This window comes from Megalobrama amblycephala, linkage group LG17, assembly GCF_018812025.1.
Source record: "Megalobrama amblycephala isolate DHTTF-2021 linkage group LG17, ASM1881202v1, whole genome shotgun sequence".
Lineage (NCBI taxonomy): Eukaryota > Metazoa > Chordata > Actinopteri > Cypriniformes > Xenocyprididae > Megalobrama > Megalobrama amblycephala.
In genome coordinates, this window is record NC_063060.1 from 43,839,052 (window position 1) to 43,866,846 (window position 27,795).

At 37.4% G+C, this 27,795-nt stretch overlaps 3 protein-coding genes and 1 long non-coding RNA gene across 4 annotated transcripts in view; 1 reads left to right on the forward strand and 3 right to left on the reverse strand.

Moving 5' to 3' along the window:
• Positions 1–812: 812 nt before the first annotated feature.
• Positions 813–12,521, reverse strand: LOC125250313 (gastrula zinc finger protein XlCGF8.2DB-like). Its single transcript, XM_048162841.1, has 3 exons — positions 12,437–12,521; positions 11,509–11,639; positions 813–3,090 (listed from the first exon to the last, which is right to left on the reverse strand). Exons 2-3 carry the CDS (start codon positions 11,591–11,593, stop codon positions 2,102–2,104), a joined length of 1,074 nt encoding a protein of 357 aa, XP_048018798.1. The 5' UTR covers positions 11,594–11,639; positions 12,437–12,521; the 3' UTR covers positions 813–2,101.
• A 4,875-nt stretch (positions 12,522–17,396) lies between these two features.
• On the reverse strand, positions 17,397–19,738 carry LOC125250353. Its single transcript, XR_007180773.1, has 3 exons — positions 19,257–19,738; positions 18,454–19,129; positions 17,397–18,268 (listed from the first exon to the last, which is right to left on the reverse strand). It is a non-coding gene; the product is annotated as an uncharacterized LOC125250353 (long non-coding RNA).
• Positions 19,739–23,195: 3,457 nt separating this feature from the next.
• On the reverse strand, positions 23,196–23,853 carry LOC125250340 (gastrula zinc finger protein XlCGF49.1-like). Its single transcript, XM_048162870.1, has one exon. The coding sequence runs from the start codon at positions 23,851–23,853 to the stop codon at positions 23,239–23,241; it is 615 nt and encodes a 204-aa protein (XP_048018827.1). The 3' UTR covers positions 23,196–23,238.
• Positions 23,854–24,850: 997 nt separating this feature from the next.
• The window catches only part of LOC125251955 (NACHT, LRR and PYD domains-containing protein 12-like), a 78,500-nt gene continuing 75,555 nt past the window's right edge, over positions 24,851–27,795 (forward strand). Inside the window, exons 1-3 of the mRNA XM_048165012.1 lie at positions 24,851–25,136; positions 25,763–25,859; positions 26,453–26,560. Of these exons, the coding sequence (XP_048020969.1) occupies positions 25,837–25,859; positions 26,453–26,560 (131 nt within the window). The 5' untranslated portion in view covers positions 24,851–25,136; positions 25,763–25,836. The remainder of the gene's footprint in view (positions 25,137–25,762; positions 25,860–26,452; positions 26,561–27,795) is intronic.

Consider the following 27,795-nt stretch of genomic DNA (forward strand, 5'->3'; position numbering starts at 1 on the left):
TTATTCGTTTTATTTTATATTAAGTTATCTATGTGTCTGTTGTTAATGCACAGATATACAGTATATTGTCTTTGTTCTGTGGATGAAGTCTCTTCTAGTCAGACCAACTAAACATTTTTACCAGTTAACAGCATTTGTGTCTTTCAAAGTGAAGAACAATTGTCTTAGTTTGAAAGTTCACTTGTCTGTTGTATTATTGAAGCTACATGAGCAGATGCAGAGAGATTCTCCTTCTTAAATAAAGGTGAAGTTGTAGATGTTAATCATTAAACCATATGAGCGATCTTTAGAGTTGCTGGAGAAGAAATCATGCTGGGCTGCGTTTCTCAAAAGCATTGTGAGCTCAGTTGATCGTAGAGACAATTGTCTTATTTTCAGTCCCTCACTACCATATAAAACTTGGTGGAGCCAGAATATTTTTAAACATATCTCTGATTGTGTTCAGCTGTAAGGAGATATTCATATACACCTAGGATGGCTTGAGAGTGACTAAATCATGGGATAATTTTAATTTTTGGGTGAACTATCCCTTTAAAGCCAGTCGGATCAGTGGCCATATTCACAATAAACCCAAAAATAACAGTATTATAAATATCAGATATTTTAACAGAGCATCTTGCTTTATTTTCACTTATTTTATTGATAAATACATGCAGATTCATGTCATGTTTTGTAGCTTTTGGTTAAAGATTTGATGACGTTCAATTCAAATATGCTAAAAGGTCAAACACTTTTTCACAGGTTTTGCTGGTTTCTAGTATTTTCTTTGAAAACTTCATGTTTCTAGTCCTTAGGGTTTAAGTGGCAACTCAAGGTGAAAGCATGGAAGTTTTCTAGAAAGTCTGAAGGCATTTCATGCAGGATACCTTAAAGCAGTTTAATCTTTTCTCAATAGTGTGTGTATCTGCTGGTGAAATTAGAGATCTGATGGAGTGTTGTGGGGAAAAAAGGTTTATTACCACAGAACTGAGATACATTGTTGGAACAATACTGAACATCTTCTGAACTCAAGTACATCTGTCCTCTGTGCTCATTAGATGAGTAGCTCTGTACAATATCTTGCTCTCATTTATGGACATTTCAATTCATAACATACAAGACTACACCATAGTGTTCTTGAAAATAATATTAATGTACTCTATTCAGCCAAAAATGAAATTGCAAAGATCCTTATTTCATATTTTCATCAACACTGCAGCTGTTGACTGGTTAGGCTTCCGTTCTGATCTCCTTATATTCTCACTGTAGGTCTTTTCCATTCACCTCCTCTCACAAGCTAACATTTATACTTGATTCGTTAAGGCTATGCATTGAGAAATAATAGACTTATGTTAAACATTAGCTATTTAACTTATGTGCAAAATTGTAGTATGGCATAAAACATTTACGAAAAAAAATCCATTCCATGTGTTCAAGAGAACAAAATTGTCACTTCCTGGGAAGTTGGTGCAAAATATTAGTAATAAAAATGTAAGTTGCTGCAATTGGCTCTTTTTTTCCTGCATCATAAATGAGTTGCGTCTCAGAGCGGCAGATGAAACACAATAAACGCTGTCATGTTCTCTTGCATTCGGATGCTCACGTGAGACACTTCTGGAGGGAATTAAACCAAATCATTCTGATGACAGACTTTGGCTCAGGCATTTCAGAGCCACCAAACCAACATTTGAGATGCTGAGATGCGATTGGTCCGCTGGTTAGTCCACTTATCCAATCACAGCCTCTGTTGAGGCAAAGGTATGTGAGCTTCTGTTACGCATCGAGGGATTTATTCGCTAAATGTGTTTCAGTTGTAGCTTTCATCTTAGTTTATGCGCATGTCTTCTTATTGGAAAAAACAATTATCCGCCTCTGTTGAGCTCATATGTTTTTTTATGCACATTTTTAGAATTTATGTGCATCTTGGTGTTTCCATACAACACTTTTTATTGCAATATTTCAAAGTTCGCATATAAATATGTGGATGGAAATGAATGCCACTATACACAGTTAACATGTAATGTTAACAATTAATGTAGCTGTGCACAGAGATGTAGAAGCAAATGATCTTGCACAATGACACTTCAGTTCATCTGAATTTCACACTATTGACTCTTGCTCTCTACGGCAACTTTTGGCGACATTTCCTTCGATGAGACAGCAGAGCGCTGGATGTGACGAAACTCCTTCCACATGGCGGGCAGTGGTGCGGCTTCTCTCCGGTGTGAACTCTCTCGTGTATTTTCAGGTTCCCTGACTGACTGAAGCTCTTGTCACAATGTGAGCACTTGTAGGGTTTCTCTCCCGTATGGATCTTCTGATGCTCTTTCAGATATTTGGCTCTAGAGAAGCTGTTCCCGCACACCGAGCACATGTGAGCTTTCTCGCCGCTGTGTATTTTCTGGTGCTCTTTCAGGTAGCCCAGCTGCGAGAACACCTTTCCACAGAAAGAGCACAAGAAAAGCTTCCGGTGAATTTTCTGGTGGATCTTCAGGTGCTTCGCTGAAATGAAGCTTTTACCGCACTGGCCGCAGCTGAACGGTCTCTCTCCCGAGTGCGAGTGCTGGTGGTTTTTGAGGATGGTGGCCTGCGTGAAGCTCTTCCCACACTTGTGACACGTGAATGGACGCTCTCCGGAGTGAATGCGCATGTGGTTCTTAAAGTGTCCTTTGCGTATGAAGCTCTTGGCGCACAGCAGGCAGGTGAAAGGCTTCTCTCCGGTGTGGATCCGGATGTGATTCTCCAGGCTCTCTTTGCGTGTGAAGCTCTTGCCGCAGTGAGGGCAGCTGAACGGCTTCTCTCCGGTGTGTGTTTGCAGGTGTCTCTTCAGATCGGTGTTTTTGAAGAAGCTGCTGCCGCACTGCATACAGGTGAAATCACGCTCTCCGGTGTGAATTTTGATGTGGCTTTTGAGGTTCACTTTGAGTGTGAAACACTTCCCACACTGAGGGCAGATGAATGGTGCTTTTTTGGCTCCTGTTCTTTTCTGGGAGAAATCGCTTTCGGACTGTGACGGCTTTTCTCCTGTTATGACCTTCTGAGGTCTCTGATATTGATGATCCTCCTCCACTACATTCAGTTCTTCACACTCCACTTTCACTTCCATCATGTCTAGAATCAATTCAGACAAATAAGAAACAAAGGTGACCCACAGTTTCATGGCAGAAAGGAAGAGGCCTCAATCATCAGGCCTCCAGATGAACACATGAACTGATCCTGGCACCAGTTAAAATTACAATAGTCATATTAAAGCTGCAAGCAGCATTTATCGGGGTTCAAGCTTTTAAGATCTTTATGCCATTTATGGTGTTAGGGTCTAGGCCGACACGAAAGCATTTAAGATATATAGGCGTTTGGATGGAGATACATTTCTGAATGATCTATATCCAAATAATAAAGTTGAACAGTTTTTGATAATTATTGACCTAAAAAATCTTGAGAATTGTACTACAGTGGTTTTGAGGTTGAGTGAAATACCTAGGACCTTAAGGCAAACTTATAGAGAATGAGGAGATTCAACATATGCTATGAATATAGTTTATGTGTGATACGTAGTGCCACCTGGTGGCTGATTTCTTTCATACTTCACACAGACCGCTAGAGTCAAGGGTCAAATAGGTCCACCAAGTTTTGTTCAGCCATGTTTTTTTAGAGACGCGAAGGTCCTCATAGACATTCATGGCACCTTCGGCCAAGACACTGCATGCCAATTTTCTAGTCAATTGGATTAACGACTGCGTAGTTATTAGCCATTTTCATGTTTTTTCCTGTTATAGCGCCACCAAGTGGACAATCACTTTTCCATCATGGCAATTTGGCAAGGACAGTGCATGCCAATTTTCAAGTCAATCAGACTAACTGTTGTGTAGATGTAGTTGTTTTCATGTTTTTGTACTATTACAGTGCCACAAAGTGGCCAAATGCTACTTTTTTTTTTTTTTACTGTGACCTCAGACTGAGCTTGTACACACGTGTACCATGTTTGGTGAAAATATCTCTTTGCAATCAAGAGATATAATCATTTTAGTAAAAGGCAACTGTTACTTCAAACGTTTTTTGCCTGGCAAGGCCAGACTGATATATATCTTCTACAAGATATATCAGTCTGGTCAGTCTGCCCTCCGTTGCGATTCGAGTCAACTCCAAAACGTACCGTGCAATCAGATTAGTTTATTTCAGTGATGCAAAGAGCGTCACTCTAGTGCGGCGAAAGTCCCTTCAATATCGAGCAGAGCAGACCATGTCTCTTAAAGCAGCTTCTTTTTAGCCTTTTTAAGTGAAAACATGTAGAATCTCAGTATTGATCGGCAGGCCCGGATTAAGAACACATTGGGCCCTGGGGCTATAGCAACACCAAGGGCCCCCTTTTATCTGATTGCCATGCCACAGTGTCTTGTACCACAAGAATTTTTTTTTTTTACTGTTATTATTTTTATATTTTTACAAATCTCATTTTATCAAATCATTTTATATAAGCACAAGCACACTAAATATTCCATGCTATTTAACACATTAAAAACAAATGCATTAACTCCAGATATGAACTCCAAACAAACAGGTTGCCAAAAGCAGCAAAAACATTTGTCATACTTCAGTCAATATTCCTCAATTATTACTTTACCATAAATACTTTAAAGAGATACTTCACCCAAAAATGAAAATTGTCATTACTTACATGTTACATGTTGGTAACCAGACAGTTGACGGCACCCATTGACTTCCATAGTAGGAAAAAAGTCAGTGGGTGCCGTCAACTGTCTGGTTACCAACCTTCATTAAAATATCTTCTTTAGATGTTTAACACACAAAAGAAACTCATTCAGGTTTAAAACAACTTGAAAGTGAGTATGTGATGACAGGATTTTAATTTTTGGGTGAACTATCCCTTTAAGGACAAGGGTCCGCATGCTAACTATTAGGATGCTGTCACTTTAAGACCTGCACGTGTCCGATTTTCTCAACTCACTTCAGACATAACCAACTGTGTTTATGTAAACCTTTTGTGTATTTGACAGTATTATAGCGCAATCAGACGGGAAAGATGAAGTCCAGTAGTCAGGTGCTGTTTGACAGGCTTAAGTGTGTGTGCACGCTTCGGGTGTGTATGGGGTCAGAAAAAGCGCATCTCAGAACAGCACACGAATGACATGTTTAACTGGCAGGGCTTTAAAGCACATGCAAATAAAGAACTTTTGCGACTGCGAATAAGTGCAGTGTCCCGTGAATAACTCTACCGCTGTGTTAACATGTGATGTGAATGTGTCGAGGGCGAGTTGTACGGATGGAGGCACCAGAACTGCAACTGATATTTCACGAGTTCACACTTGCAAATAAGTCAGATAAATAAATAGTATGCATATTTGGCATGCTGTCCGAGGAGAGGGCTCCGAGCTCGGTATTTGGCCCGAACCCAGAGTACTCCCCCCGTATTCTGGTTAAGGAAGATAACCAGGTGAGTGTGAGGAGATGGGGTGGAGGAGGGATGCTGAAAAACTGTCAAGGAACACGGGTAAGTCGACTGCGTATTTATAATGGTCTCCACTTATGCTGATTGGGTAGACTTGTTGATTACTGATTGCTGACAGCTGGTTGGAATGACGTGATGATTGAAAGGATAATTTGAAAGTGCTCCTCACAAATGTTGTTAATGAAACATCATAATGTGCTTCAAAGGCAGATAGTGGAGACAAGTCACATGACATTGGTGTTCGTCAAAAAACAGTAGGAAAGTTAATTCGGGATTTTTACACAGGTGATGATGATGAGAGAAAAACACTGACATTCTGAATTCAAACGGCAATAAAATCAATTGACTCGTCCCTGTAAATGTTGAAAACACCTTACGTTTTCATGAGAAACAATTACCATCCGAATAGGGCTTAACTCGTTATAAGAATAATAACTCGCTGCAGCTGCTATCTCACCTTCTTCAAAGTGTAAAGCACGCAAATCAGCGACGGTGTCGGTGGGTGAAGTAGTTAGTTAGTTTTGGAATTTTTGCTGTAAGATTAGCAACCCTTTTCTCCCTTTCAAGCTTATTTTTCCTTTTTTGCGCACCACTATCACTTTTTTTTATCATTTTGAACACCAGCGAGGCTGAACAAGCAATAAAGGCCAATTTCCCATTTTCTAGTCTACATGCAATAGCATAACGCAAAGAGGCGTTTCCCGATGTCATGGCGCAAATTGTAAAGTGATTTTGATTGGACGGTGATTTATCAGTCAGGCACATTTTTAAATCATTTTTTCTTGTTATTTTATTAGACACAAATCAACCACCTATGACTTGTCAATCTCATTTCCTCCAGCCAATCACAGGCCCCCTCTACCCGCGGGCCCTGGGGCTTCAGCCCCACCTAGCCCTTATGTTAATCCGGCCCTGTTGATCGGGTGACTGTGTGTTTTAAACAGTTTATTGAACAGCTTGATGGCCTGATACAATGTCACACGCACACACACATAAATGAGGCAAGCCAAGACGAGCCTTTTAAAGCAGCCGTGAGCTGACTGTCTCTTTTTAGCCTTTTTAAATAAAAACACTCCAGCGAATCGGCAAGATTCGATCACAAGAATGCATTAGAAGTGTACATTTAAATATTGGAAGAGGTTTTGAGAGAAACAGAGACTGCTCGCGTCTCTAATGAAGCTTGTGCTCGTCCATTCTCGCTTCATTGTGTTCAAAATACATGGCGAATCTCATTCAAGCACAAAAGCATTAAAGAGCTTCTTTGGTTTGTTTGACATCTGAAAAAAAGAGGCTTGTTGTGTCGCCCGCGCCACTGCTGATCCCAGCACGAGCAGATGAGAGAGAGAGAGACATGAGACAGTTTCGATTCCGTCCTCAGTTTGTCAAGATTCATTACATCTTTGTTTATGCCATCTAGAATCTCAGCACTGATCAAAATACATAGCCTTGTGACTGTATGTTTTAAACAGTTTATTGAACAGCTTCATGGTCTGATACGATGTCACACACACACACACACACACACACACACAATTGGCAATAACACCACGTATTCTCAAATTCTTACTGCAACAAGTCATTAACGTCACTTTCTCTAGTGCTAGCCATGTTAAACTACTCTCCGTGTTTGCCAAAAAAACTATTGTGCTTGCCCGGGGCCGTTTATTTACTTTTCGCTGTTGACTCTCTTGTCGCTTTGCTAACGTCATATCTGCCCTTCTCTGATTGGTTTACTCCACTTCCTGTTTGCTCGGATTTGCTCCGCCTTAGAAATCAAATTGATTCAATGGCCGACCAGACTCTGCTGGTACAGTGGTGAGGCTGGATTTTCCAGGCAAAAACGTTTTGGCGTTCTGTTGCGAACCTGAATCACCAATCGCAATTCTTTAAATAACTTTTTGCCATGAGTGTTTCTAGATGATGCATGTCAAGTTTTGAACAGATTGCACAAATGGTAAGTAGATTTTTCAAATAATCACAAATGTTTAATGAACAATTTGATTGACAGCAGTGGTTCTTGAGGCAAAGTTGTTCAGAATGAGGAGATTCAACATATCATATCAATATTGTGTTAATGTGTGATACATTGCATGATATATAGGGTCTAAAACACGATTGTGCCACCCAGTGGTCTTTCAAACTTCGCACAGACCTCTAGGGCCACGAGTCAGACAGGCCCACCGAGTTTTGTCCCGATCGGCCTCCGTTAACCTGGTCTAAGAGGTGCTCAAAGTTTATAGGCCGATGGCAGCCATGGTTTTGTGATACACGAATGTCATCATACATCATCAAAGCAACTCGGACAAAGACAGTGCATGCCAATGTTCAAGTCAATTGGACGAACATTTGCGTAGTTATAACCAATGTTCCCTCTAATATTTTTTCTCGCTGAGCAAAACTTTTCTCTGTTGAGCGCACATTTTGGTCACCTGAGCAAAAACATACTTTATATCAGACCTGTACAATGAACGTAATCACACACACAAAAAATGGTTTTATCATGCAACTGTAACATTTAACTTTAATGTGCCGTTTCTATTGTATTTGACCCTTGATGTAACTTAGTGATATATTAAATAATATGTTTGAAAACAAGCAGTTCAGTCACTAAATTAAGCATTTAGGTTAATTTTAGGTTACTTGAGATTTTTTCACATTGCTGTATTAACTGTACCAGTCTTTACCAAGAAATTCTATTAAAAAATAATTTCTGTCCTCCTGCAGGACAGTTCAATTCTTTATAATAATATAATATGAGCAGTTACAATGATGGTTTGGGTCAGTCAATTATTAGCAACAGACAGTGTTAAACCATCAAAATTACATGTTTATTGCTTATGAATTTCCCAGATTTTATATACCAGGAGGTTTTAAGATTTTCGTGGCAAGGAGCCATAAACAATCCCCTTGTGAGATAAATTTTTTATTAGGCTTACATTATAATATAATAAAATATAATATTTAAGTATTTAAACTGATATACATTATTATATCATGTATTATACAGTATTATGCTTCCATTTGTTTTAATATATTATAAAGTGAAAACAAACTGAAGCATTTAAACAGATCTGATTGCTAAATATTTTTTAAGAAAAGTGAACATTAACTCGTTTATAGTTATCTAAACATCCCTGAAACCCACACCACCACACACAAAAATCTATTTAAACTGAGGTACTTATGTATTTTGAGTCTGCAAGCTACACCTGTGGTGAGTGTGTGATTGCAGGGATGTGCACAGGAATTTTGAGGGGCAGTTGCTCTGACCTAAAAAAGGGGCACTCCCTTTTTTGCTCTATGAAAGACATTGACAAAGACGAAAACTAAGGACATTTAATCTATAATTTTATTTTAGTTAGTTTTGCCAAACACACATTACAGTTTTGGTTAGTTATCGTTTTTTTGTAATGCCTCGTTTTTATTTTTATTTCAGTTAACGACGATATTTTTTCCCACCTAGTTTTTGTTTTTTCGTTCGTTTTCGTTAACGATTATAACCTTACTCACCTTTCCGACAACATTAAGTCGTCTCACCCGACAACCGCGACAATCTCCTTCTAGTGCCGCTCATGCAGGCTCAGCTCAGGTGCCGGTCGCGTGCAGCGCTGCAGCCACGTAAACAGAGTTTGCTCTTCCCCTACTGACTTTCACTTTCGGACGGGTGCCCGAATATGGAAGTGAATGAGGCTTTGCGATTTTTTTTATTTTTTTTATCTAGGCCTACGTGAAATTCTGCATTTATTGTAAGATTTTTTTATTTATTTTTTTCCACCTCGGAAGGGCAACGTGAGTCGAGAAGGGCATATGAGCAGTTGCCCGGGTAACCTGAGCAACCCCCCCTGTGCACGTCCCTGTGTGATTGTAAATGTCTCAGAGTTTTGTTAGCATTCTGTGCCCATCATCCGTTATTTCCACCACTTTTCATTAAACATGGCGTTTTATTTCACATTTCTTTTCGTTTCGCATTGCCTCTCGTATTGAGGTATTTAGTCCGCAAACATGACAGTATTCTTACCGCGACTGATTTGGCTCAGGGCCAGCCAGCTCACACGCGCTCAATCGTTCTCTTTCTATGAAACCTATAAACCGCATTCACCGGTTCTAACTCTATAGCGACAATAACTCTATAGCGGTTGTCCAGAGCACTGCAATTATTTCTCATTTAAACTACTACAATCAAATGGATTTCCCCACACATGATTTTCATGTCTGTTCTCTGCGCGGCAATTATTTTTTCTGCGCGACCGCGGCTTCAGAAGTGCGCGGCCGTGCACGCGCGCAGCTTAGAGGGAACATTGGTTATAACAGTTTTTATGTTTTTTTCGTATTATAGCGCCACAAAGTGGTAATACTCTGCAATTTTTTGTATGACCACAGAATGAACTCATACATGAGTATGACAAGTTTGGTGATAGTATCTCATTTCGTTCAAGAGTTATAACCATTTAAGTGAAAGTGGTCCTGGCTGCTTAGAACGTTTTGGCATCCCGACATGAGATTGAATCACCGGTCGAAATTCTTTTAATAACATTTTGCCAGGAAGGTCTCTAGATGATGTTTATCAAGTTTCGAGTGTATCGGACAAACGGCCTATGAGGAGTTGGAAAAAGTAGATTTTTCAGATAATTCAAAATGGCGGAAAAGATTTAATGGCAGAAATGAAATTGGAGATATGCGTTTTGTTCGTCTTCAGCCAAGGATTCCAATGATATAAGACACTTGAGTCTACGACAAACGGTTTACTACAAACTTCGTGCTTGAACCCCTAATTATTATTGTACTGCACCAATAGAATCAAATTTAGTCAATAATGTTTACTAGAAATGCTCTGATCGATCATCCACAGATCGGTATCGGACGATAATCATATTCTATGACTCGATTGGTAGTTACTAAATTTGGCAGCTCTCACGAACTTATCTCAATTTAAAATTCGCCACTGTTGAGCATAGATCACCAATCATTTATTATGGTATATTTGTGTTAGCAGGGAATCTCTGGCTTGCGTCCCCTCGTCTCAAGTGTGTGTTCAGACGTGTATCATGTCACGTGACTCTCTGAGGATCATCTCAACATCTTTGCACCATGATATGTAATTTCTGAGCTCATTTAAATCATGATTAGAGATGCACCGGTCAGAACTGGATGGTTTTTAGTTTTATTTTGGCCAATCTCTGTTCTGGACTTGCGCACAAACTGCATTGCAATTATTTCCCAAAATGTAATTTGTGTGAAAATATTAGGAAGTCTGTAAAAAGGAAGTTAACATCGACGACATCAGAAATTTCGATGACATCTTTTTATGAAGTAGTGTTATAACTGCTTTGTGTTCAGCGGTAGTCTGCTCCATTAGCGCCACCTACTGTCAGAGAGTGAATCTGCATTTTCATTCAGTCCATCTGCTGTTTTTGTTTTCTACAGGTATGTTTTATGCAGCATAATTCCACACATCTAATGTTTAAATCTTGAAATTATACAATCTAATTTAAATCAAAATTTTAAATTAATTTAAATTTAAATTAAATAATTTAAATCAATTTAAATTAAATAATTTAAATTAAAAACAACTGCTCATGCTACATGTGTGCAGCATCTTTGTTTGCATTATGATTAAAATGCAGAGGTTGACTCTAATTTCAAATGGCTACAGGTATATAGTTTGGCCTGTTATAGAGCAAATAAACAGCAAATAAATTTGCTTAAAGAAAAAATAAAAGCAATTGTATTGGAATCGGACAGTTTGCTTAGAAAAAAATCTGAATTGGCAATGAAAAACATGATTGGTGCATCACTTATCATTATCATTTGCTTTAGTTTAAGTTAAAATATGCTGTTTGTTTATGCATCATAATGCAACATGGTGCAAAGATAAAGTAATTCTCAAAGAGTGACAAGAGATGCTAAAAAACACTGTGTTTGTCTGAGGGTTTTTACATGCAAACACTCGCTATAGAGAGTGAAACTGATGTGAATATTACTAATTAAAAGAAAGATCATTTAACAGTTCCTGTGATTGACACCAAACAGTCATTAATGAAGAGTCAAGAATGATTACAGACCTCTCTGTTCCTCAGTTTCTTCATCATTCATTCTGCATGTTTCTGCATCACTCGTGTCTTCACTCTCCTCTTTAATAAACTCCATCTTTACAATAGTGTCACTCGCACTGTTCACTTCCTACACCTGGAAACTGTTGGAGCAGAAAGTCATTATTAGTATTTAGTGCTGAATTCATCATACGATGGTCATGTCACTCATGAATATTAAAGAAGTACGTGTGACGTGACAGGATATGAACCATAAGCTCACAGCTGCTTGTGTGAAATAACACTGAAACACCTCAGCTGTGTTAGAAATAAATCACTGATGAGACTTTATTAAGACTTTCAGTGTTTCTATTATAACATAAACTTACATATTCAGTATATTGTATTTTTTTAATAAATATAAATGATTATATAAAACAATTCTCAACTTTTTTGTAGCTGATAATGTTTTATGTTATACATCAATATCCTATAAAAAATATTCTATCACTGTATAACTGTAATATAATGTTTATATATATATATATATATATATATATATATATATATATATATATAATGTACTGTCACCACAGATATGTCCTTGGAATTATTAATAATAATAATAAACCCTATATTTTAATTTTCATTACAAATACAATGAATTAATTAATTTTAAATGATCAAATCGCCCTAAATCTTATTTCTAAACTCAATGTTGTTTGTACTGCTCTGTCCCGTATTTATTTAATGCTTAAAGATGTCAGGCAGCACGTTTCAGTATTTGACACTTTCTATAATATTTATGCAGTACATATACTGGCGCCATAAACAATATTTTAGAGGAGAAAACATTATAATCAGATCAGGCTAGCGCTCACTGGCTTCACCAGAGCTGCCATAACTAATACCAGATCACCTGCAGAATGTGTAAACTACTGTAAAACATGAATTCATTTACCGTTACGCCAGATTTCCTCTCGCCTTCTATTATATATGGAGAGATTGAGATGCATTTCAATGGCAGTTGCTCCGCTAGCGCGTGACACCCGGAAGTGCGCGATCTGCTCGCTGGCGCGCGGTCCTAGTGCCAGGTTTATTTGAGCCAATCAGACAAACCCGTTTTGTTTAAGATGCACTGTGTGATTTTTTTGCTACTTAAAAACGTTTTATTTTTTTACATTAAAAATAGTTAATCAAATGGTCTATAACTATATAGACATTTTAGTTTTATAGAAAGATCTTTATTCTACATGATGATACCACTGATGATAACAGCAATGACAAATACTATTTATATACAATTTAAATACTATAATACTACACAAATACTATTAAAAAGATTGGTATGCTCATAAGGTTGCATTTATTTATTAAAAAATCCGCAAAATCAGTTTATATTTTTACATTATAAAATAAGTAATTCATTCTTGTGATCAAAGCTGAATTTTCAGCATCATTACTCCAGTCTTCAGTGTCACATGATCCTTCAGAAATTATTCTAATATGATGATTTGCTGCTCAAGAAACATTTCTGATTTTTATCAGTGTTGAAAACAGTTGTGCTGCTTCATATTTTGTGGAAACTGTGATACAACTTTCTATATAATACCAATGTTACTCATTTCTTTGCCTGGCCAAAAACTATGTCTGAACAATTTTCTGCATGAAAAACCAAAAAGTTTGGTTTGAAAAGTCAAACGTTTGAGGTAAGTGGATTTTTTTAAATACTTTTATTCAGTAAGGAGGCATTAATAATCAAATGTGACAGTAAAGACATTTCTAATGTTACAAAATATTTCTATTTCAAACAAAAATTGGCATCGTGCCCCAGAAGACAAATTGATGACAAAATAATATTTTACATTTTCATTAACATTTTAGAATTGACTGATTTAGCTTCCAACATCATAACACACTCTTAAGGCTTGTGCACACTGGGACGAATATCATGCACACTTATCGCCGACATTTAATGCCTCATGACTAAACAAAGGGTGCCAATGTGAGTGTGCACACCGACGACTTGCCAAGCACACACTGATAAGAAGACGACGACAAAGAAGACCCCTACAAACTATGGGTGCTCTGCCAGTTCTTGGCCACACCAAAAGATGTGTATTATATGCCATTTTATTTCTGTTTTTATTGTTTTTTTGTGTTTTTTTACACAGAATGTAATGTACAGAATATCAATTTCATAAATATATTTATTTGCACTACCGTTTCTGACTACCATCTCTTCATGTTATGTATATGCCATATATGCCATTTTATATCCATATTTTTATGGTTTTATTTACATTCAAGAAAAATTATTCAGAGTGTTTATTTTCACTACCATTCACTTGCACTAAGCACAAGCGTCATATACTGTCAGGGAGTGAATTTGCACGTTTACTCGGCGCATAGCCATGAAAATCGATTGGGTTTGAACACGATAAATGCTGGCGATAAGCGCACAATAATCGTCCCGGTGTGCACAAGGCTTTATGCTCTTAATATTACAATGAGGTATTTTCAGTTCTCAGTGCAATATTTTGTTGGTTTTCTCTTTTTGCATGTGTTCATTATAGTGGTTCAACGGATCACAAAACTCACGGTTCGGATCATATCACGGTTATGAAGTCACGGATCGGATCATTTTTTCGGATCAGCACAAAAAAAAAAAAAACATAATTGGGGGGTGGGGGTAACTTAACTTTGCATTTATTACTTAGCCCACTTTAACTACTCTGATATCACAGCAGAAACTACAAGCCTAACTAATACAAGTGAACAGACTGTAAAAAGAACAAATACTGTACACCAATTACAAGCATAGATAAATACAACATAAAGTTACAAATAAACTATAAGATCTAACTGTAGTATTAATTTTCATGTACAGAAATGTAATAATATAAAATGAAACTGTTCACTGTGTAAATGTAATATAGATTAATCTTTGTTAAAGTTGATAGAGAGGATTTTTTCGTCGACTGAGAATCCAAAGACTGTTACTGAGTTTTTGTAATGAGCGCATGCGTAAGAACAACCCCCCTCCTTCACAGCTCATTTCAAAGGAACGCCTCCCAAAACTCGTGCAGGAGTATTGGAACACGAGTGTTTACCACCGGCATTCGCTGTGTCGTGTTGTGGATTCATTATGTCGGACTCACCACAGGTAACTCATAATCTGCAGTTGTTACTCCTGTCTCCGGACAAAAACATCGCATGCGGCGCCTGTGGAGTGTGGAAAGTTACTGGAGCGCGCAGCCGCGCTCTTCTCTCACAAGTAACGTCATGGCAGTGATTGACAAGCCAGAGGGCCAATCCGCGCACGTCTCTCACAAGGAACGTCACGGCAGTGATTGACAAGCCAGAGGGCCAATCATCGCGTAAAAAATTGGCTGATGTTTTTAAGGCCCTACCTCGTGCACAGATGATGTATATTAATATTATTACTTTCAGTGCACCTAATAAATAGTCTTTTATCAGTTAGTAAAGACAGTTTCAAGTAATATTGCAAAAATGTATAAAACAAAACATCCTCTTTAGCACCTTTAAAGCTGTGTTTTATTGTTTGATTTACATGACAGACAACAGCAGGTATTTATTGGTTGCTGTCACTTTAAGAGTAAGACCCCATGCACGCTCACATCCGATAGATACACATCCGAATTCTCACCTCGTTCAATTAAGACATAACCGAATGTGTTTACGAGAACACTTGCCGAGAGGGGTATTTTGACTGACATAATGCGTGTAATGTGACCATCCAAGTGCATTGAGGACGCGAAAGAGAAATCAATTTGGAGTTTGCGAGCGATCAGGAACGCGCCTCTCTCTCTCTCTGTGTGCGCGGCGCGAGCCTTGTATGTGCGTCTGTGCGCACCGATAATAGCGCTGCGTGCGACACCGAATTAAATCCTCTTTTGCCTCTTCTAGCGCTGGAATGGATTTATATCTATTTAATGTGTAAACTAGCAAGACAAAACACGTTCACGATAACCTTTCACTCTATTGCGGTGAAACTTGCAAATGATCCGCGAATCACATGCGTCCTGAACCGTGGGGCTTGATCCGAACGGATCACGGATCAACAACGATCCGTTTAACCACTAGTTCATTCATAATTTCTATATGACAGCCTGGCCAAAAAAAAAAAAAAAAAAAATGTCTGCATAATTTTCTGTTTTCCTCAAATGTTGTTGTAACAGTTGGTGCAAGACAAGGAGAGATGAAGATCTTGAGACAAAGTGGTATTTATAAAATAAAAAAAACAAAACACTCAGTAACGCTGTAAAAATGCAGAAGCACAGTGAACCAAAACATATAGATGAGAACAAATAACCAAATCAAGCAGGGTATAAATACACACCCTAAATGGAACAAGGAACAGGTGGGGCTAATCAATTAACAAATGAGTAACTATGGCAAGCTTTGCAGGAAAGTGGATTTTGAAGGCCGTAGTTGACCTGCGTGAAGTTGGCCCCCCACCCAACGCAAAACGTCAGCAAAATAGTCTCAATCGTTTGTGCTCCGTTTGTGCTGGTTTGTGCCGTTAAAAATTTTGTTTGTGCTGCTTCGGTTTTTCAGATATTAAAAGAATATTTATAGGTCATTCTGAGGTCACTCAGCCCCCCAACATGCTCCAAATTCACCCCAAATAGTCTCAATCGTTTGTGCTTTGTTTGTGCTGGTTTGTGCCTGTTAAAGTTTCGTTTGTGCTGCTTCCGTTTTTAAAATATTAGGCATTGAATTATAGGTGATGACGTCACCAGCCCCCCACACGCTCTAAATTCACTCAAAATAGGTTCGTTTTTTTGTGCTTCATTTGTGCTGGTTTGTGCCGGTAAGAGTTTCATTTTTGCTGCTTCCGTTTTTAAAATATTAGAAATTGAATTCTAGACGATGACGTCACTAGCGTTTGAGCTGCTTCCGTTTTTTTAGACTGAATTATAGGCGCAATACAATACTGACAGAATAATAGTAAAATACTACTGACGTTTTATTTCGGGTTTGTCATATATTCAGTCTTTTACCAAAATGTTGGATGCTAGTAAAGATGTTTTAATAACAACAACTCATTGTCAATGTTTTTCCGCTGTGGTGTTTAATAAAAAGATTTTGCTGTTCAGACATTATACAGCAGCAGCAGCTCAATATTCATCTGTTGTCGCACTGTTGTCAATAAACAATTATCTTTACTTTCATTCACTCGTCTCTCCTGATTGATCTTTTAAGTACCATTTGTTATACTTCACTACCACCACTAGGCGCAAGTGACACTTTTGTTCAAAGTGCTTTTGTGGGAAGTAGCGAAGAGTTAGTAGAGAAAAAGTCTATATAAAATCAAACTACAAAAGTTGTTATTACAGTAGATCAAATTTCTGGCCAATGTAAGTACAATGTTTTACCACCGTCAATTACAGTACTATTAGTTAACTTAAAGAATAATCGTACAAAATTCAAGAGACCGGATTGCAAGATTGCAATGTTTATTAAACAGAAAACTCATTGCTCAATACTAATGTAACTATGAAATTCTAATTACAGATGCACATGTGACCCATGTTAGTTTTTTTTTTTTTTAAACATTGTGCATCAACATTACCATATTGTCCTGATATAAGATATATTAACCTCATATTTTATTACTATATTATATTGTCCTTATATTAGGACCAATACAGTAATAATGAAAACAAATTTCTACTATACATGATATCTTTTAAAGTATTGTATAGTTAATCTGGTGCAACTTCACACAATCAACGGATCAAAAGTTATTTATGGACAATACCAGGTCAAAGGGTCAGAATAAACAAAAGATGGTGCTGAAAAATCAATATTTTGATCTTTCTGCTCCATCTTTTGTGTTTTTCCTGACCCCTTGATGCCACAAGTGTTGCTGGTATTGTCTATAAATAGCATGATATTTTTTAATCAGGATTATTTAAGTGGGTAATTATATTTTGCTTATGCCAGATGCCAAAGAAACCAGCAGTCGACAAGGATTCCATTTTCACAGTCCTGTGTTCATCTAAAGAGGCTATAGTCCAAAATGGCAACATAGCTACTCCAAATCAGAGCATCTGGACAGAGCTTAGTAAACAGCTAGAAGACAAGATCACTGCAAAGGCTCTATACACTTTTGCTAAATTAAACAGACACAACATCTGGAATGCTTTAGGGTATATTCATGGAAGTGATCATGAAACAAGTGGCTGTAGTGATGACACTGATTTTGAGCCAGGGTCCCTTTCCTCCAAATCAAAAGATTGCTGGACTTTTAATCTTGAAGTTCCATTTCAGAAATGGATTGAATTCATGCCTGAAACGGTTAAATACAAAGACAAGGTCTCTAAAACACAAAAGAGGGTATACACAATTTTGAAGCCTGGCATCTGGACACATGTGATAAATCATCAGATTTGGCAAGAAGTAAAATGCCCCTGCACATTTGCCTTTAAAAGAGCCAAGGTCTATCCATCAGTCACAGAGATATACATTGATGTCAGAGGCCAATGTAAAGAGTGTCGTGGCCACATTCACATAAAATGTGAACAAGAGCCTGAAATTAACAGTCCGATGGTGCTCAAGTGTTTACTTAGGAACACTGATGACTCCCTGCACACTGGCTGTTCCAAGCGTCCGATGTCCGGTAACTTGCGTGTGCAGATAGCCAAAGAGCTGTGTGAGGGTAGAATGGAACCCCATGTATGGAGGGCATCAGAGGCAACAAAGCTGATGGATTTTGGAGATCCTGAGCCGAGCCATCTGCCTAATTTGGCCACCCTGCGCAAAGCTAAACAAGAGAGAAATGAATTGGAGTTAGGTGACAAGGATCCTATTTTGTCATTGCAGATATTAAAACATAGTGCACCTCATAGTGGTAGTATTAAAGATATTGGACTGGACAAGTTTTTCTGCCACTACTGGAGTCAAACTCAAATGCATATGTACAAGACAATATCAAAGATATCTACTAACCCCACTGTGAGTTTTGATGCAACTGGCTCAGTAGTGAGGAAACTACAGAGACCAAATGGCAAGTCTGGCCACATCTTCTTATATCAGGGTGTTCTGGCAGGGGATGAGAGCTCAAGTGTCCAGTGGTGCAAATGCTGTCAGAGAGACATGATGTTAATGCGATAACACATTGGCTGACAGAATGGATACGTGCAGGTGCGCCAGCTCCAAAAAAGGTTGTGAGTGACTTTTCTCTGGCTTTGCTCGGAGCTCTGGTCAAGGCTTTTACTCCTCATCCTGATCTAAAGACCTACATCAATGAGTGTTGGGGTGTCTTACTTGGTAAACATTCAGCAAAAGTGCAGCATCATCGCATTAAAGTGCATTCAGCATCAAGATGATCTGCCAGTGGGACTGCTTGAAGAAAAAACATCATCGCATTAAAGATTTCTTTGTGAGGTCAATGGCACAGCTTCTCATGTCCCAATCCATGGATGATGCAAGAGAACTACTATGCAGTATTACTGTTGTGGCTCTCAGTGAAGCAGAAGGCAATGACAGCTCAGGAGCCCCCCTCTTATCAGAAAAGTGCAAGAAATACCTGAAAGCCCGAATTGCAGAAGAGCATGTCATCATTCCAGATGTAGAGGGTGAGGACCTGGAAGAACTGGATCCATGTGACCAAACACAGACAGACCTATGGCAGTGGGTGACAGACATATGTGAGGAGAGCAGGTCACTTGCCGTAGCTAATGGCGATCATGATAATATGCACTTCCTCCCTAAAATTATTCCCAATATAATCAGGCTTGCAAGTTACTTACCACTTTGGACAGGGGTAATGATCCCTCACTTCCAAAGCACCAACATAACTGCAAGTTCAGCTAATGTTGAAGCAGAGTTCAAAAACATCAAACGAGGCCTTTTCAAGCATGAAAACTTGCCTATTCGAGTAGATCGATTCATTGCTCGACATCTGTCCTTCATTGAAGGCAACATGCGAATTTGTTCTGCAAAACAAAAAGGTGAGGAAAAAGGCAAAGAGGATGCAGCTGTTGCAACAGTGACCGTCACAGGACCCGATCCACTACCCACCACAACTTGCTGTGTAGATGTAAAACCAGAAATGGATGCTTTCTGTTCTGACACTGGACACAGGAAGTCTGACACTGTCACAAACATCCCTCCAACAGAAGAAGATTCTGTTGAAAACTGGAGGGGCCTAGCAGTTCCAGCCAAAAAGAGGAAGAGAAACTCATACCTCTCTCCTTGTCCTGAATGGCTTCATGCAGATCCATCTGTGAGGGGGAAACGACTGAAAGTGGACCTGTTGAAAAATGGAAATAATCAACAGCCTGTTAAATTCAGGAAATCAAGAATCTCTGTGCTGAACACATGTGCATTTGATGCTTTTTGTCAATGCTTATGTTGTGCTTTCTGCGATAGTGTCACTTTTGAAAATATTGTTTGTGCTGAAGATTCCAACAATCTCCTCCAGTTAGTGAAATCCATCACCACAAAGGGACTGAATGCACAGGCCTACATACAGAGAGCTGAGCTGCTAAGTGGAATATTCAAAGCTGTCCGATTGAAGTCTGGTGCTGTCCAAATCGATGCACAGTGCCACATCTCCACTATCATTGATAAGTTAATGACAAAACGTGCATGTGTTTCCTTCACAAAACAGTGCTCTTCACAGTATTGTGGTCTCAGCACACAAGTCAAAAGGGAAATTCCATTTGTTTGTACTTCTGTTGCTGTACTGCAGGCTTCTGGCATGGCTCACCTTCAGACCGCAGTAGAAGAAGGCCTTAACCTTCCAGAGTCCCCCTGCCTCAGGCCAATCCAAAGTCCGTCACAGTGTCCCTCTGCATTCAAGACAGATACCTCAGGAAAAGTGCTTTGTGCAGGGAAAGTTTCTCACAGTTACAGTGTGGGAGAACTTATGTGGATTGACACTGACCTGGGAAGCAACTCCACAGAATTTCCTTTGTGTGAATTCCCCTCCAATCAAGCTATCAGATTCAAGAACCAGAAAGAACTGCTGTGTATATATATATATATATATATATATATATATATGTGCACAAAGTACAAGTTAAAAGTTTGAAAACATTAATTATTTTTTAATGTTTCTGTAAGAAGTCTCTTCTGCTCACCAAGGCTGTATTTATTTGATCAGAAATACAGTAAAAACAGTAATAATGTGAGATGTAAAATAGCTGTTTTCTATGTGAATATATAGTAAAGTGTAATTTTTCCTGTGATCAAAGCTGAATTTTCAGCTTCAATCCAGCCTTCAGTGTCACATGATCCTTCAGAAATCATTCTAATATGATGATTTGATGATCAAGAAACATTTATGATTATTATCAGTGTTGAAAACAGTTGTGCTGTTTAATATGTTTCTTTTTTCTTCTTTTTTTGTGGAAACCATGATATACAACCATTGGAGACAGAAAAGACATTAATATTGTTATTAAGAATTTCAAATAAATTCTGTTCTTTTTACATTTCTATTCATCAAAGAATCCACACAAAAATCTATTACGGTATTCCACAAAAATATTAAGCATGCAAAAAGGGTTCTCAACATTGATAAAAATAAGTCTTAATAATAATGATTAATAATTCAATAAAATAATCTGAAATAAATGATAAATGATAAAATAATCTGAAATAAATTACACTTTATATTACATTAAAAACAGAAAACAGCTATTTTAAAGTGTAATAATGTTTCACAATATGACTGTATTTTTGATCAAATAAATGCAGCCTTGGTATGCTTAAGAGACTTTTTAAAAAACAATTAAAAAACTTGACAACTTTTGACCTTGTATGCACACACACAGCATATGATATAATAAACAGAGCTACAGCAAACAATGGTGCGTGTATTTATGACAATATTATTATTACTACTGTTATTCACAACATGACGTTACAGTAAGAAGTAAAATCACTTACCTTGGAGTTTGTTACATTCCACACATTCTCCTCTGTGTCCGTTAAAAGTCGAACACGCACAGTGGATAGGTGACAGTTAAGTGAATGCGACTGTTTAATGTGATTTGTTTTGCCGTTTTATCTTGTTACTTAAAATCATAGACTGTAAAAAAAGAAAAATATATTGTAAAACAAATACGCAAAAACAAAACTTTTACCGGCACAAACCAGCACAAATGAAGCACAAACAAACGAACCTATTTTGAGAGAATTTAGAGCGTGTGGGGGGCTGGTGACGTCATCACCTATAATTCAATGCCTAATATTTTAAAAACGGAAGCAGCACAAACGAAACTTTCACCGGCACAAACCAGCACAAACGATTGAGACTATTTGGGGTGAATTTGGAGCATGCTGGGGGGCTGAGTGACCTCAGAATGACCTATAAATATTCTTTTAATATCTGAAAAACCGAAGCAGCACAAATGATTTTTTTAAGTCAAGTCAAGTCAAATTTATTTATATAGCGCTTTTTACAATTGGTAATTGTTTCAAAGCAGCTTTACATATTAGAAGCACAGAAAAAAGGGAAGTGGTTAAAAATAAGCTGTACAAACAAGCGTGGTAATATGTAACATATACAAGATGGTGCTACATTAAGCCAATGTCGGCTGACTCCCAGGGGTGGAAAAAAACCCCTAGGAGAAAAACCCAGCGTGCTAACACTGGGAAAAAAGTCCTAGGAGGGAAAAAACCCCTTGGAAGATATATATAATATATGTAAATGGATATGGAGATCAAAATCTGAATTATACATTTTATTATAGAGATTAAAAATAGATTATATATAAATATATGTAAGCGGATACGGGGATTAAAAATCAGAATTATAGATGCAGCCAGAACTGGATCTGTAGGCCCATTGTCTCCTGGGCTACGTTGTAGGCAGGTCCAGACACAGGTTCTCCATCTGATCTGGATACGGCCTGGATCCAGCACCCGGCAAACCTCAGGATAAGCAGAGAGACAGATATTAGCGTAGATGCCATTCTTATTCTGATGTACAGGTATATCTAGTGTTATAGGAAATGTTCTCGGTTCCGGCCGACCTAATTATTGCAGCGTAACAATCCTTTAACGGATTTGAAAAATGTTAATGTATTGATAATGTGTTATGTGTATGCAAGAGCAAAGAGATGTGTTTTTAGTCTAGATTTAAACTGACAGAATGTGTCTGCTTCCCGAACAATGCTAGGAAGATTGTTCCAGAGTTTAGGTGCTAAATAGGAAAAGGATCTGCCGCCTTCAGTTGATTTTGATATTCTGGGTATTATCAACTGGCCTGAATTCTGAGATCGCAATAAACGTGAAGGACTATAATGCATTAAGAGCTCGCTTAGATACTGGGGAGCTAAACCATTTAAAGCTTTATAAGTAAGTAGCAAGATTTTAAAATCTATACGATGTTTAATAGGGAGCCAATGTAATGTTGACAGAACTGGGCTAATATGGTCATACTTTCTGGTTCTAGTAAGAACTCTAGCTGCCGCATTTTGGACCAACTGTAGTCTGTTTAAAAGCCGAGCAGAACAACCACCCAGTAGAGCGTTACAATAATCTAGTCTTGAGGTCATGAATGCATGAACCAACTGTTCCGCATTTGTCATTGAGAGCATATGTCGTAATTTAGATATGTTTTTTAGATGGAAGAATGCGGTTTTACAGATACTAGAATCATGACTTTCAAATGAAAGATTGGTATCAAAGAGCACACCCAGGTTCCTAACTGAGGACGAAGGTTTAATGGAGCACCCGTCAAGTGTTAGAGAGTATTCAAGGTTTTTTCGTGAGGAAGAGCTAGAGCGTGTGGGGGTGTCTTTGAAGGGCAGCTATTTGGCTGAAACTCCTCCCGCATGGAGCGCAGTGATACGGCTTCACTTCGCTGTGGATGCTCTCATGGATTTTCAGGAGTGCCGCCCGACCAAAACCTTTTCCACACTGAGGACAGATGAACGGCTTCTCTCTGGAGTGAGATTTTACATGAGAATTAAGATATGATTTAAGTGTAAAACTCTTCCCACACTGCGAGCATGTGAAAGGCTTCTCTCCGATGTGGATTTTAGTGTGCTCCCGAAGGCTTGATCTGTGTCTGAAACTCTTCCCACATCCATCGCATATGTAAGGCTTCTCTCCAGTGTGAATTCTTATGTGTTCTTTAAGGGTTACTTTGAATCTAAACTCATTTCCACAGTGATTGCATGTGAAAGGCTTCTCTCCGGTGTGAATCCTTGTGTGATCCTTAAGGCTTGCTTTACATGCGAAACTCTTTCCACACTGAAGGCAGGTGCATGAATGTTTAGCTCCTGTTCTCTTTCGTGACAAATTCTTTTTAGATGTCTTTAGATGTTCTCCTTCCTGTTCATTCAGTTCTTCACTTTCATCTTCACTTTCTTCTTCACTTTCTTCTTTCATCAGGTCTGAATGAAACAAATTAAATTAAAAATCAAATTGACCAGAATACAGGTGAAACAGGATCTAGTTAATCAAAGTGACCCTCAGTTTAACAGCACAACACATCAGAGCTCCAGTGTCTGTTTTATGTGATATTTTTATACGCTAAACATTCAAGATCTCATTTGTAATGGCAATAAAACTGGGAGAAAGTTGATAAAGGCTGGGAGATGAGGATCAGAAATGAGAAATGAGAAACACCCACTGCTGTTTTGTTACTTTAGTGACCCTTTTTTTACAAGCCTTAATTTAAAGAAATACAATATTAATTAGCTTTATAAGTCAATTAAACAATTTAACGATATGACATTATGGTATCTGTTACTATTATAAACTAACAGTAAACTGTTCAGAAAAATATCCCTTTTATAGCACAAGCCTCTGTTTTTGAAATTAGAATTTAATGTTTTATAATAATTTTAGAACTTGGAATGCAATACTATAAATCCATTAAATTAAAAATTATACATAGATACTCCATATTTTTTTAATAATAATAAAAAAAATAATAATAAGGTTAAAATGTGTGTATGTTTCATATGCCTTTTTGTTTGGTAGGAGAGTAGTTATTTGGGTAAAGACTGTGGATTTCAGATCTCAGAAGAAAACAGCAGACGATCCACTCAGTGTTGAGAGAGTTTCATATTCGCTGCACAAGATGGTGTCTGTGATGTTTATTTCTCTTGTGCGTTTCTATAAATTACTGCATTTATTTTTGTGCAAGTGAGATGAGTAAAGAGTATCTGTTGCATAAATCATTGTCTGTTTGGTGTCTATAAACAGTCTGGTCTAATACAAAACAAAAGGATTGAATGTACAAAACAAATACAAACCTCAGGATGTCATTTACAATATCAATATCACAATATGAAATGTTAATTTAAGTTGTCTTAAACAGGTTTAGACATAATGTGGTAGAAGATCCTCGCTCCAGTACAGTAGGTGGCGTTCAGCCTGTAAAACCCGCGAAGAAGAGGAAAACGAAAGTAACGTCACATCAACAGCGATACCAAATAAACCTGTTGCTCTCTGGATTTGATCCATGCGATGTTCCAGAAAACATTCACAATGATAACCAAATCAATCACTCGCGGTCATTAATGTATATTTAATCCACAATCCATCGATCAGAAAGAGATTTTGAGAACGACGCGCGCTGACAGACAACAAGAGAATGAGGAAAATGAGGAAGTTTATAAAAAATACTTACAATCTCTCTTCTTAGTGGACAAGACTTCAAGAAAGTAAGTGAGGGGGTGGGGGTGTATTTTTCAATAACCTTTGATAATAAACTTATTGAGAAAGATTGAGAAGATTGAGAAGGTTTTCTCTTCCGGTTTAGACTGTTGATTTTGTGATGCGAAATCGAAAGTATTTTTGAACCAGACATTGACAGTAGATGAAGCCTAAGTTCTTTTAATTTATTTTAATTAAATCGAATATTTCAGTCCATATATAACAATTATGATTAGTAGTTATACAGTATGACCATTATAATTCAGGTTACTTTTACTCTACTTTTTTCAAATGATTCTAAAATAATTATGAATTCCACCATCATTGTTAACTTGAAGTAATGAATAAATGACAAACAATTCAACAATTAATAAAGATTGTGTAAATATGATTGTGAAATTATATTAAACTGGAATAGAGATTAAAACAAATTAGGTTTATGAATTCATATTTAGAGTCATGAATCAGTTAAACTCATTAAACAATCTGAAATTATTAAGACCATTCAGTTATTTTACATGACAATATATTTGTAACTCACTTTATTTTATTCATTGTTTTTGCTGTTGTGTCTAACTCATCATTCTTCATTATTTTCATGTTCTTCATCTCTGTAAAATCTTGTCATTTCCAGGTCCTGCTGAACGATTGATTGTTTTCTCAAACCAGTGCTGATCAGAGGAGCGAGGAAAGGACTCTCTCTCTAAGATGAGTCTCTCAGAGAAACACAGGTAACACTGCGTCTGTTTCACACCATCATTTTAAACTCTGCTGGAGTTTGTTTTTTCCTGTGAATAACAAAACTTTAATCATTGTTTTATATTTCTTTAATTTTGAACTTCTTAAATGAACTCTGACATTGTCTATAAAACTTTTTTGTCACAGGACTCTATAGACGATATCACAGTTAATAATTAGTTAATTTCCTTCTAGACGTGACCACACTGAATGAATCCAAATACATGACATTTTTAGATCATAATATTAATGACAGACATTAGGAAACAACTATACACTTAATTTAATCGAAGTATGCGAACAAAACTGTGTCACACACATTTCTGCTCCTTTATTTTTGTTTATTAAAAAAACTTGACATGTTCTCTTAAAATGTTCAAATATTTTTAACATATTTAATCTCACTCATGTACATTAAAGAAATCATTAAACCAAATGTGAGGCATTAAAATAAAATGATTGGTAACTGTAAATTGTGTGAGTGTGTGCATTTCTGTGTAGGATTAGATAAAGACACGGATGTGCTTCAGACACAGTTGAACCTCCTTTACTAAAGTGTTTTTCTCTCTGTTCTTTGTGTCATTAGTGTAAGATCAGGATCACATGTGTCCAGCTCTGTGTCTCTGAAGAGTGATTGGTCAAAAGATGGATTACCACCAGACTTCAGTGGGGAAAAACCATCATCTAATAAAAGGTATTTTGTGTGTTTATATTATAGTGTTGCATTTTTTGTCACAGTGGTGTATGTGATTGAACTTGACTGAATAAAACAATAAGTCACAATAAAACTCAATTCCTTCAATACCTTATTAAACTCATTCCAGTAACACAATTACACAGGCAGCCACAAAAAATAGATCATGCTAGGGGTGTGCGATATAACGATTTTTGATCGTGGACGATTAAAATATCTCCACAATCTGCTGATGAAGAAATATCGTAGTATCGTGCTACAGTGCTTTCTATTAGTTGCAGTTCCAGCACCTCCGTCTCAGCATACTGTTCAACATGACGTACATTCACATCACATTTTAACCTAGCGGTAGAGTAATATTCGCGGGACACTTCAATCCACAAAAGTTCATTATTTCATGTGCCTTACCGGTTAAACTTTCCTTTAGTGTGCTGCTGCGCTGTTCTGACATGCGTTTTTCAGACCGCGTTCACCTGAAGCACACAGGCACTAAAAGCCTGTCAAACAGCGCCTGATTAGTTGATAAGTTACCTTCCGATTGCTCTAATACTGTCAAATACGCACAAAGTTTACATAAACACAGTTGGTTATGTCTAAAGTGAAAGTAAACATTTGAGAGAAAATTGGATGTGTGGCTGTATATTAGATATACGTGCAGGTCTTTACGTGCAGAGCAGCCTAATATTAACCATGCGGTCGCTTGTCCTTAAAGGGATAGTTCACCCAAAAATAAACATTCTGTCATTATTTACTCATTGTAATGTTGTTTCAAAACTGTATTAATTTCTTTCTTGTGCAGAACACAAAATAAAATATTTTGGAGAATGTGGGTTAACCAAACAGTTGCTGGTCTCTATTGACTTCCATGGTAGGAAAAACATAGTCACTGTGGACCAGCAACTGTCTGGTTACATTCTTCAAAACAACTTTTATTTTCAACAGAAGAAAGAAACTTAAACAACTTGAGAGAGTAAATTATGGCAGATTTTTTGGGGGGCAACTATTCCTAATTATCCCTAAAGGGAAAATCACCCACTACTCTTGACTGAGAACTTTAATACATTAGCTTTATTAATGTATAATTTATACAGTGAAGTCTAGTGTTTTAATTTTATATTTGTTCATTTAATTTTTTACTTGAATGCTACTGTTAAATACACCTACTGTAGCTGAAAAAAATAATTTTATTAATTTAATTTGTATAATGTGTAGCCTATGTTTTTCTACATTTTTAA

Coding starts and splice junctions, on each gene's coding strand:
- LOC125250313 (XM_048162841.1), bottom strand. CDS start 11,593: ATGGAGTTTATTAAAGAGGAGAGTGAAGACACGAGTGATGCAGAAACA. Junction 3,091..11,508: donor AGAAACTGAGGAACAGAGAG/GTCTGTAATCAT, acceptor AATTGATTCTAG/ACATGATGGAAGTGAAAGTG.
- LOC125250340 (XM_048162870.1), bottom strand. CDS start 23,853: ATGAAAGAAGAAAGTGAAGAAGAAAGTGAAGATGAAAGTGAAGAACTG.